This window comes from Vicia villosa, linkage group LG6, assembly GCF_029867415.1.
Source record: "Vicia villosa cultivar HV-30 ecotype Madison, WI linkage group LG6, Vvil1.0, whole genome shotgun sequence".
Classification (NCBI taxonomy): Eukaryota; Viridiplantae; Streptophyta; class Magnoliopsida; order Fabales; family Fabaceae; genus Vicia; species Vicia villosa.
In genome coordinates, this window is record NC_081185.1 from 161193375 (window position 1) to 161205915 (window position 12541).

General features: G+C 32.4%; 2 protein-coding genes across 2 annotated transcripts; one reads left to right on the top strand and one right to left on the bottom strand.

Annotated features, from left to right (window-relative positions):
• Window positions 1-1246: 1246 nt before the first annotated feature.
• LOC131610885 (uncharacterized) lies at window positions 1247-2205 on the top strand. The gene is made up of 3 exons (XM_058882945.1): window positions 1247-1361; window positions 1459-1534; window positions 1612-2205. The coding sequence occupies exons 1-3, from the start codon at window positions 1347-1349 to the stop codon at window positions 1944-1946; spliced, it is 426 nt and encodes a 141-aa protein (XP_058738928.1). The 5' UTR covers window positions 1247-1346; the 3' UTR covers window positions 1947-2205.
• A 145-nt stretch (window positions 2206-2350) lies between these two features.
• Window positions 2351-8305, bottom strand: LOC131610884 (probable glutamate carboxypeptidase AMP1). Its single transcript, XM_058882944.1, has 10 exons — window positions 7214-8305; window positions 5736-5978; window positions 4517-4669; window positions 4307-4375; window positions 4014-4101; window positions 3768-3851; window positions 3565-3653; window positions 3229-3342; window positions 3004-3138; window positions 2351-2738 (listed from the first exon to the last, which is right to left on the bottom strand). The coding sequence occupies exons 1-10, from the start codon at window positions 8159-8161 to the stop codon at window positions 2559-2561; spliced, it is 2103 nt and encodes a 700-aa protein (XP_058738927.1). The 5' UTR covers window positions 8162-8305; the 3' UTR covers window positions 2351-2558.
• Window positions 8306-12541: the final 4236 nt, after the last annotated feature.

Below are 12541 nucleotides of genomic sequence, written 5' to 3' on the forward strand. Positions count from 1 at the left end.
AACTATTAAATTTGATTAATATTTTGTTTAGAGCATAAAATATACTAATATTGATAGTATTAATTAATTTTGCTAATAATATAAAAAAACAATTAACAATAAGTATATATATATATATATATATATATATATATATATATATATATATATATATATATATATATATATATATATATATATATATATATATATATATATATATATATATATATATATATAAATACCCAATAAAACATTTAGAAACTTCTTCTAAATAAATAAAAGGTGTAAATTAATATTTTCTATAGACATTTGTTCAAATACACTTATTTGTTTTTTAGAAAGTGTGTGTTAATAAATAATAACTAAAATTTGTTAAATACACTCTAAAGTATATATTATTAAAACACTCCTTTATCAAAATAAATGAGTGTATTTTATGAAAATTTTTTTTTTTTTAATTAAGAGAATGTTTAAAGGATTAAAAATACAAAATAAGATATTCTATTATTATTTGTTATTATAACTATTATATTATATAATAATAGAACTATTTATTTTTGTCATTTTTACCCTTTAAACCTTCTTTTACTTTAAAAGAAACATAATTATGACTTATATGGCATGGTCAAAACATATGGTTATAGTATGTATATATTTTTCGTTATTACTTTTTTTTGTTAAAAATCATTTTATTTTAATTTATTTTTATAAAAAAAATTAATTCAAATTTATTTAAAAATATTTATTTTGATGTACTATAACTCCATTTCTTTTTTCACGTGTTGCATGTAGGACCTAAGAAGAACACAAAATGTGAGAGGTTACGTTTTAGAGACAAGGCAATAATGTCCATTATTAAAATTAAATACTAGCCTTTAAATATTTGAGTTGCCAAACAAAATATTCATAAAAACAAAATTGCCAAATTACTATCGCTGCTAAAGAACAAACAGATTGAACCTTGAAGCCAAAGATAAATTCCAAACTATTTTGATTTACACATGAGGAAAGATATCAAATTACACTTGAAAACATATTTTTTCAAACTTTATCATATTTATATTTTGAAAGTTTATATCATATATAAATCATTTATATGCAGTTTTTATTAAATAAAATTATTTAATATTAATGTCATTTTTATAAAATCAACGGAATCATCATATTTGATGAACAAATATTTGGCAAATTAAAATCTTCTATAAGTAGCATAGGGTCTCATAATTTTCTTGATTCGATATGATTCTGTTCTAATTAATTCAATGGTGAAAACAAAAACCATATAAACCTCATTCTTCGTCCATTTCTATTCTTTTCATTTACATCTTCCATCTCATTGTTTTCTTTGAAATTACAACGTCACAATGTTTTCTACCACGGTTAGAGCCTATAGTACTCTACTAGATTCACATTCTTTCTTTTTCTTTACTTGATATTCATATAAATATTTAACAATTCTCTCTTTTTTCATGGCAGACTTGTGCTTTGAAAGTGAACACAAATTGCGAGGGATGGTCTGAGATTATAAGCAAAATACTTAACGAAATCAAAGGTATGTGTTACTATAATTTATGTGTATTCTTTTTCTATTTTATTTAGGATTAATTATTATTTTTTTGTTGATGATAGATCTAAACTACAACTTCAATACAAAGGAAGGGGTGATATATATTTCTGGCAGGATGGATTCACCTAAAATTATGAAGATGATAACCAAGCATGGAAATACAGTGAAGCTTTGTTGGATGAAAAGTGTGAAACAATTTCCTCCTATGCATATGCCTATGCATGCTGCAGGTTATCCATCATATCAAAGAGGATTCTACCCTAGTCCTCATCCTACACCAATGCCTTATTATCATCCCTATTATCATCAGTATCAACAGTATCAGTACAATAACTATGATCCCATGTATGGCCATCACCAACATGGTTATTATCCACGGTTACCTTATTATTACTAGTGCTTCTGTTGGTGTTTTTACCATGTTCCTGTCATTATGAACCCTATCTGTGATAATTCTAGAATTGTACTCCTATTATTAGGAACCATATCTGTGATGCTTCTAGAATTGTACTGCTATTATTGTGAACCTGGTTTTTTAAGGTTCATAATTTTAAGCTTTTGATGTTTAAGTATTGTTATGTTTCTAGAATAGTATTATTATTGTGAACCTGGTTTTTTAAGGTTCATAATTCTAAGCTTTTGATGTTAAGTATTGTTGGTGGTTGTTATTTGCTCTTCTATTCAATAATAGTATGAAATCTAAATTTGTTTTTTCATTACCAAAGTTGTAAATTTATATTTATCATAAGCATATTGAAGTTAACAACTACACAATTCAAGAGGGCAAAATAGGGCAAAATCTGTGGAAATATTGATTTCCCTTTTGTTAACTTAATGTACAGTTATATAGATTAAAATGTTGACCACTATACTCTTGTTATAGAGGATAAATTAATGTTGACCACTATACTCTTGTTATAGGGGATAAGTAAACACTAATATGTACATGTAAAACTCAAATATAGACTCTTTCATCTAACTCTAGATCTGTTTTTCTTATTAGTAGTGTTTATGTGAATTCTCCTCTAAGTGCAGAAGTGGCTCTTTGTATGGCTCTGGTAACCCTCCAGATCTCATGTTGAATTTCTGTTGGTGTTTCTTTTTCACTTGTGCCACTTGATCTAGTCGTAGAATCAGCAATCCCAGGGAAAAAATCTAACTTTTCAGCGTCGTTCGGAGGCCCAAACACCTGTAATACAGAAACATAAAACAAAGTGATTAGTAACTAACTAGTATATTACGGCGAGTGTTGTTTCCGCTGTGGTGTTTCCAACAGAAAAGTAGCATATTATAAATCTCATATATCAAATTTTGGAATGTGAAAAAAAAAAGAGCTATACCCTTGCACAATATAGTTCACATTTTGCGGCTAACTTTGAAGATATTAACTTAAATCAGTTAAAGAGGTTTAATCAGTGTATCCATAATAGTACAAGGTAAATAAAGTCACTTACAAGATGTTTGAACCACTGTTTTCCTTTAAGTCCGTCTCCATCTAGGAAGCCTTTTTCTGTGAGCATTAGTCTATCATTCATCGCTCGCCTTTTCATATCTACAAACTGACCTGAAGTTTCTACCAATCTAAGTTCCTGTAGTTCAAAATAAAGACAAGTATAATTATCTTGGAAGATAGACATTCCTTATTGATGCTGAGGTTATTTTTGTTTTGCTTTAGTTACCTTTAATTCGCCGTCGACTTCTTTTGCAGCCAAAGCAAATTCTTTGATTGAAGTTGTTAATGGGAGCAGAGAAATTTTCTGGTCTAACACATTGCTCAATTTGTCCCTGTACAACTGCCAAAAGCAGGGGAAGATTATATAAGTAATATAAGAATATATTCTGTTGCTGCAAAAAAACACTCTTTAATTCTCTTCTCAGATCTTAATGTCTTTGCATTTACTGGTACGAAATTAAATTTGTAAATTGCATTTAGCTCTCAAATAAAACTCCCTAACTTAGGGAGAAAGCAATTAGGAAGAGGTTAATTAAAATAAGAGGTGAATATAGATGCCCACCTGTAACTCATTTGCATATGATAAATAATCGAACGGAAGAATGGAATCATCGGCCAGGCGCAGAGCTAGAAGGCCCCAAATTCCAGTAACTGATACAACAAATAACGCAAAAGATAAATCTTACAATTGCTGCACCGATTAATATTTTATCAAACGAAAAACCATTTTACTAGCATAATAAAGTGTTATGCTAGAAATCTGACCGGCAACATGGCGCTGGAAGAATGGATCTCCATATTCTGCCATCCAGTTATAGGAGTCGAAAGCAGTGTGATAGACAGGAAAATCTGGGGGGAAAAGGGAAAGATATTATTGCATAATCATATCAACCTAACCATATAGCAATAGAATAAAAAAAGTAAATGCCTCTATAGGTGATGTGAACCACATGCATAACTTCCCACAAATCAAACAGAATCCTTTTCGCTCATATTGACTGAGTTATGTACCTTTTCCGTAATACACATCAACAGATGGAACCCCTGCATGTTGCACAAAAGGAGCAAAATCAGAATCAACCCTGCCGAGCCTTTGAATCTGCAATCCAACAAAACAAAAGCAGCTAAGTAATTAGAATATGATAACAAAATTGAACCTGTTTTTTAAATAGCATTGAAGTATCTGCGTTATATACATGTCAAGAATCATATATATACACAGGCGTGTGTGCTATCGAATTGACGATAAATGCATAACCAGTAAATGCAAATAAATACTTGGAAAGCAGTAACAAAAGCATTACATTATCTTCTCCATCGGAAGCAGCCCAAGTCTCGTATACTGATACACCCTTAGAGTCAGGATCCTTGACCTGAAATTAAAGTCAATGCAGCTTAAAATTTAGAATTACTAAAATACCAAAAGCAAGTGAAGTTTATGTTTGTTTGTGCGTAAAGAATTATTCGTATGCACGTTTGGATATGCATTAATAAATGATTGTTACTTAAAATACCTTTCTTGTGACCTCGCGAATAAGATTGTCTAGCTGAGGAGTTGAGCCAACAAAGAATCCAGGGCCTTGAACAGCACAATCCACATTAAGGTATGCTACAGCTTTGGAACCAAGATTGATAAGGTTTTGTTCAACCCATTCAGTGGATCCTATCTACATAAACAGATAAGCTTGATTTACAGAGAATATTACAGGAAATGACATCATAATGGAAATAAAGCTAACTCGCTTAATTTAATAATGGGTATATTGGGCAATTGAAGAACGAAATTGACGATGCATCAGTGTTGTTGATGGCGGATGGCGGTCCATGGAGGAGAGCCAAAATCCCGCCGTTATAGCGGATTATGGCAGAAAAACCCGCGATATCGGCCGATATTTACAATTGCAGCAAGCCCAAAAACCGCCATGTATATCCGCCATAGCAGCCATGGCACCACATAACACTACGATGCACCTAAGGAAACTGAAGAGTTATAAGCATACAAGGGGTAAAAATCATTGCAGTCATGGTATATTAAAATTGAGAAGTGAATTGCAGTGCTGCCACATTAAATGTGTCATATTCTAATATTTCCAAGTAAGTGTTGTTGCGAGTTGCATCCCCATGACATTAAATGTAAATGTTTGTCGTATTCTAAGTTAGCGTCATCTCATGAGTCGTAGTGTCTCCATATTAAATTAAATGTTTTTTGTATTCTAATGTTACAGCATAAACAAAAGATTTGAGCAAGTTACAAAACTTGTTTGCTGTTCAAGAAATTCATTGGAAAAAAGCTATCTAATGCACCAGGTTACGTGCAGTGTTATCAAATATCCGCAATTGCGGCTCTTTGGCGGATATACATTGCAGTTTTTGGGCTGGGCATAATGGTAAATATCGGCAGATATTGCGGGTTCCGCCATAATCCGCTATAACAGCGCCACAAAGGGTCCAGTATGGTAGGATTTTGGCTCTCCTCCATGGACCGCCATCCGCCAGGAACAACATTGGCTACGTTTCACTTTCCCTTCTACCACTTGCAACTAAACCTAGGTGCCACAAGGTAAGGGAAGCTCAAATTTGGCGTTAAATGTGGTGCGGAAACTCACGAGTTATGTGGAAAAAAACAAATCCATCGATTTGATTCTTGGACTACGTATGTTACACATGCAACCCAACTACCATATTGAAGACACGCTTAGAGACATGAGTTGTTAATAAGGAAATATTTCCTACCATGCCAAATTCCTCGGCATCCCAACTGCATAGAACGATTGTCCTCCTTGGCTTCCAACCTGAACTCAGTAGAATAGAGTATCGTCGAGCCAGGTCAAGTAAGGCAGCTGTCCCACTGCTGGGATCAACAGCACCATAAGTCCATGCATCTCTATGGTTCCCAAGTAGAACATGGCGATCAGGCTCTTCTGATCCTTTTATGACAGCGAAAACATTTTGAATGGTGGCGATCTTTTTTTCACCCTGAAAAACAGAAAACATATTGAGAAATGCATGCAAAACACTTTAACAAGCTTCAGTTTAACTTTTCTATTCCTCTTTTTTGACACCACAATTCATTCCTATTTACACAGACATCACGAAAGCAAGGATTCACAATTAAACCGAAACAAGAGCAATGTAACAAGAGCACGCAGTCATAACACAGTTGACTATAAATAAGCCCAACTATTAGATTAACAAGGTTCAAATTTAAGCATATATACATTGTTTTGGGCAAAACCATACCATATTTCAGCATTTCAATTATTAAAGGAACACCATCCATAAACAACAAGAACCAGCTACTTTCTCACTAGATGTTTATAATTTGAAAAGTCTTTTGGCTCAACCAAAGCATCAAAAACAGGAAGACATTTGAAAATAGAATAAAATAAAATTTCCATTTCATTATTTTAATATTTTCTATGATTGAATATTTATCTATTCCATAGTGAAATATTTCATGTTCCAATCCATTTCATCCACCCAATTTTGAACAATCCAAACAATAAAATCAAATTCCATTCCACCCCATTTCATTCATTTCCAGTTTCCTTCAATTAATCTGAATACAACCTCAGATTTACCTATGCATAGAATGTAAAAAGAAACTTATTAAAGCCCAATTTGAACCAACAAAAAAAAAAAAACTCAATTAAACAAAATTATAGTTAAACACTTTTTATATAGATGCTTATTAGTAAGTTATTTCTACAAAAATAAAAGATAAAATAACATCAAATTCAACATATTTTCATAAACTATGATAACATGCTTTCATAAAAAAAAAAAAAAAAACTATCATCTAAGAACTTATGAAAATAAATTAAAAATAACTTATACACATATCATAAGTTTTCAAACTATCTCGGAAGTGATTGTAGTTGTAATTGATTCAGAATATGGAAAATTGATTTTGACATTGCGCTAAAAAAATTTATTATTACTTTTTGAGAATTGATTCTTCTTAAAAGATAGTCTAAACAAAATTTTTACACTAAAATTTAGTGATCAACTCACTTTTGCATAAACTATTTTACATTCCAATCACTTTTAATCCGAATCAATTTTACAAAATCAATTTTTTAAGCCGCATACCAAACACATGAAACACACAGTAGATAAAGTCAAGGCTCAATCATGAAAAGAATAAAAGCAAATGACATGACATTCTAACAAAAAAAAAGGCATACGAGTGGGTACAAAGTACTACTAACCAAGTAGGTGAAATTGAGCATAGTGGGACCAGGACCAACATGGCTAATAACACCCTTATCTTTCAGGTTCAGGGTATCCCTCCATTCGAAAGGCACCAAATTTCCCCCAAGTGAAGACAAAATAGCATCCGCAACATTAGCAGAGATTGGCATGGAAGGAATTTTAGGAAACCTTTCCAAAACCTCATTATCTTCCAAACTCAACCTCTCACTCCCATCCACACTTCCCCAACCAGGACTCACTGGGTCCCCCACACCTTTCATAACATTTCCTCTCTCAAACCCGTTACGCCACGTGTCGTTTTCGTCGTTGTAGATTAAAACCGCCGCAGCACCGTTTTTCTCCGCCTTCTCAACCACCGTATTCCTCCCCAATCCGCCGCCTTTTCTTACTATCACTATACATCCCTTCACATCCACCCCAAGGGTCTCATAGTCTTTATCTCTTCCGTAGTTAACGAACACCGCCTTAGTGTAAACCGAACCGGACGGTGAATAAGCATGGTAGGCGTGAACCACGTCCGAACCGGGTTCGGATGGTTCGGATGGTTCGGTTAAAGGAAGGTTGATGAAAGAACCGTTGGTTAAATGTAAAGAGAGTGAAGAGTGTAAGGGGTAAGAGAGTAGAACGTTGTAGGATGTTGTATGGGATTTGAGGTTTAAGGAAGTGAAGTGATTGAGAACGAAAAGAGCGGTGTTGGAATTGGGTTTGGTTCCGGCGAGGTGAGGGTGCATGGTGAGGGTGCGGAGGTAGGAGGAGATGGTGGAGTTGGAAGAAGACGAGAGGAAGAGGCTTTGGAAGGTGGTGGATTTGTTTGGATGTTTGAGAGAGTGAGAGTGAGGGAAATGGAAAGAGTAGAAAGCGAGGATGATGAGGATTAGGATTGACACCATTGTTGTTAGAGGTGAAAGCTTTGTTGTTATGAGATTGAGGGGTTTTATTGTCATTTTGTTTATGTTTTTTTTGCTCTTCAGTATTTGCAGAAGAAGAAGGAGAAGAAGAGGTTGTGATTGTGAGCGTTTTTTTCTTCAGTGGTGAAGTTAAATAGTAGGTTGGACTTGGCTTGCGTTTTTCTTTTTGATAGTGATTTGATTTTGTATGAGTAGGAGAAAAAGGGGAGTCGTTTTTATATTTAAAATACTATTATTTTTACAAGGTTAGATATTTTCATTTCTAAAAACAAATTGAGATAAAAGGACAGTTAACAAGATTAACTTGACTTTATGACTTTCTTCTAACACTCATTTTTATTAAATAAAATAGAGATCATAAGAAAGTGATAGATAACACTTCATTAAACATTTCTCTGTAAATTGTCTCAATACTACACCTATGTAGTCATGAACGGAAATGAAATAAGAGATTTGTTTATGGTTTTAAAATAATTTTGTTCATTAAGAAGAGTATAACTCTTTGTTAACTCTTTGTTATCGTCTTGCTTTCTTCCATGTATTGAAATATGTTATGTATAAGATAGTTCTATTTTCGACGCATTTTTTATATATTTGAGAATTCGAATAACTATGTTTCAATGACTATCACAAGGAGCGTTCAGAAATTGGCTCACAATGCTCACTGCAAATGTAATATTTGGTCTAGTAACGGTAATATAATTGAGTCTACACACTAGACATTGATATCTTCCCTAGCCTTTCAATGGCTCTCCATGACTCGAAAGAAGCTAGACATTATAATCCATAAGAGTATCAATAGTCAAGCATATCCGTTTCACTTAGGATGTCTAATGCATATTTACGTTGGTTAATTGCAATTCCTAATGAGGATTAAGCAACTTAAATGCCTAAGAAGAATTTGAGTGGATCCAAATCTTTTGTCTGAAAGTTTTTGAAAATATGAGTTTAAAGTCGTTGTATACCATTCGGGTCACCTCCGGTGATAACAATGTCATTAACATAGACAATAAGAAAGATATGTCGACCTGTAAAAGAGTGAAGGAAGAAAACAGAGTGGTCTGCTTCACATCTAGTCATACCAAATTGTATCAAGACAGAGAGCTAAAGCGACCAAACCAAGCACGTGGCACTACTACAAATAACACTTTTTATGAGGAAGATTTCACCTCGAACATGCTAAAAACCGAGACTATAGGTCCTAGGAGCGCCATGTTTAATTTATAAAAAAAACATTTTCCCTCGGTTTTCTCAAAAAATGAGGTAACATATCTATAAGTGAGCGCCATGTTTTATCAATAAAAAAAATAATAAACCTATCCCAAAAACCGAGGGAATATATATATATATATATATATATATATATATATATATATATATATATATATATATATATATATATATATATATATAAGGGATCTCTCTTTGAATCCATGTCACAACATTTAAAATTTTTTCAATGATTTCTCACTTGACACCTTTTCAGCTTCCATTTTTTCTTTGTTAATTTTTTTTAATTTTTTCTTTGTTAATTATTAATTCTTAAAATCTTTGTTATCAATAAAAAAGAATAGGCGATAATAGAAAATGAAATATTTCATTGATATTCAATTATGAATTACAAAAAAAAAGAACAAATAATTATTTCATATATTCATACTTCTGACTCTACTCAACTTCAACAATATCCTTATTAACTATCTCTAACTGAGAAAAAAGTTCAGAAAGAACTCTTTCATATGGTATGAGGAAAGTCATTTCCTTTAAGAATTTAAAAATGGTAAGATGAAGATTAACTCTGACGTTGTGGGTAAGGTAGTACAAGAGATGTTTGTCATCCCAAGTAAACGTTTCCAATTGTTTCTCTCTTGGACGGGGATTTGACACTATAAGTTGATACCAAACTTTTGCAATTAGGACTGGAGTATCAGGACTGGTGAGCTTATCGTAGTTGGCATAAATTAGGCGATGACAGGTTGAGTATATATTGTTAAATCTATAATGTTCAATACAACTATATTTCTCTTCATAGTTTATTGTCTGAGCAATAAATGATGGAGTAATAGTGATAAGAAGGCCATGAATATAGGACTGGATTAACTCAGCATCATGACTAGATGGCACAACGGATGCATTTAACCATAACTCTTTAACGAGATTAGTGTAGATGGATCCATGAATCATGTCAAATTAACCATTCACTTTTGTTTGGAAATAGTTTTCCATAGATCAAAACTTTTATCTTTCAAATCATCGAAATCAACAAACTTTTCATTGATAACGAACAAAAGATTATCATCTAAGGTTTTGAAGATATTTTTGAAGAAAATAAAAGACTTTGAAACTAGGTTTGAAGACACAAAGAATTGGAAATGAGACGTTGAAACTAGGAATAATGGTTAAATAAAGTGGAGAATAGGAAGTGAAACAATCAGAGTAGCTCAAACGCCTCCTTGGAAATTCAAAAGATACGTTACATTTTTAATATGAATGACCATTGATATTCTAGTGATATGATTCCAATGTGCGTCATGTTTTATTTATTTTTAAATAAAAATTATATATTACCTCAGTTTTTCTAATAACCGAGAGGACAATCCCCTTATTACCTTGGTTTTTCTTATATTTTTTATTTGTAAACTAAACGCCCGTTAATTTTCTTAATAACCGAGAGATAAAATAAATTAGATTTTACTATAGAAAAACTCGTTAAACGGATTTTACCCTAATCATAACTTATATGTAGCCGTCCCAAACTAAATATTCAACTCTCTTCTATCTTAAACAAAACATTTTTGGAATAAACTTCCAATATTGTCAATCAAAGAAAACATCTTTGCATTCCTTAGTTGACAACATTGAGAAATTTATTCTCGAAAATGGAATCTTGCCTAAAAAAAGAAGAAGCTTTTTCACCTCGATTTTTAACAAAACTAAGGAGATAATTTTGCGTGATAATTAAGCATATTGATCACCATCCTTAAACAAATAAGTGTCGTCTAATTCATGAGTGTTAACGCTCAAGACAGTATCATTAGCGATCTGCGTGAAACCTAAAAAACTTCTATATAAAAGCATTTCGATATCTAAAATTGATAATGAAACATCATGAAGCGCTTGAAACTATCTACATCCTTCACCTTAAGGTTTGCAAGAGTATTTGCCATGAAGATTTCTCTTGGGTTTAAGGTTTGTGTTCTTACATATTTATTTGAGTAGAAAGTCATTTATTTATCTAACCTTTTTTTGTTATATTACAAAGAAATGCATAAAAAAGTAATTGAGAATATAGTGGTGCCTATCATTTGATCTTTCCCAAACATCTAAGGATTCAAATATCCAAAATATGATCTCCATGGATAAATTAATATTATTTTAATATTATGTGTAAACAATATAATATTCTGGGTAAATATTGTAGTTTGTAAACAAATTATTTTATTAATTGTCTGTGTAAACAATGCAGCGAGTTTTAGTTTTAAAAAAACAGTCTATCTTACCCGTCGATTTTATTGATTAATCGAGATGTATGAGGCACTAGTTTTGTAAATAATAAAAGTGTAGATGATGAGTTCAAACCCGTGTGCAAATAAATTTACCCCTCAGTGTTTTAAAAATCGAGGTGTTAAGTCGTTACTTTTCATGACACTCTTTGTTGCCTCGCTACTTTAGCCAAGGTAAAATGCATTTCGCGTCCGATATTAAAATCACTTTTATCGTAGTGTGGGATTTGTTTTAAACCATAAAGAGAACGAAAAAGCCGACAAACAAGTATAGAATTGTCATGAATAGTAAAACCTGAAGGATGATCCATATAAACTTCCTCTTCCAATTCTTTATGTGAAAAAGCACTTTAATATCCAATTGATGAAGCGACCAATGATGAATGACAACCATTGCAAGAAAAAGGTAGACTGAACTGATTTTGGCCATCGAAGAAAAAATGTCACCATAATCAAGACCAAATATTGGTGTGTATCATTTGGCTACCAATTGGGCTTTGAAACGATCGATCTGACCACCTATTCCAACTTTCATTATACAAACCCATCGATATCCCATTGTATATTTGTCTGGAGGTAAAGTACCAATGTCCCAAGTGTTATTTAAATGCAATGCAACCATTTATTCCATCACCGCGTGGAGCGAATTGGGATCAGTCATAGTTTTACATATAGACTTAGAAATAGACATAGAATCCAAAGCATAAATAAAAGAGACATAGGAAGTAGAGATATAGTCATAATTAAAAACACAAGCATAATTTAAGATTAGGATGATGAAATTGAATACCTTTTTGTAATGCTATTGGAAGGTCAAGTTCAGGTGACGTAACTGGAGGAGCTATTGGAGCAGAAGGTGGTGTTAGGGGATCAATATCATCTCTTGTCTTTGATGGAAGAGGGTAAATATCAT

Bases quoted from the DNA above. Each gene is read 5' to 3' on its own strand.
- LOC131610885 (XM_058882945.1), top strand. The intron at 1,535-1,611 runs GTATGTGTTACT...TGTTGATGATAG, and splicing joins AATACTTAACGAAATCAAAG to ATCTAAACTACAACTTCAAT.
- LOC131610884 (XM_058882944.1), bottom strand. From the start codon at position 8,161: ATGACAATAAAACCCCTCAATCTCATAACAACAAAGCTTTCACCTCTA. The intron at 4,102-4,306 runs GTAATGCTTTTG...GTTGGATTGCAG, and splicing joins CTTCCGATGGAGAAGATAAT to ATTCAAAGGCTCGGCAGGGT. The intron at 3,852-4,013 runs GTACATAACTCA...TTTTCCCCCCAG, and splicing joins TGATGTGTATTACGGAAAAG to ATTTTCCTGTCTATCACACT.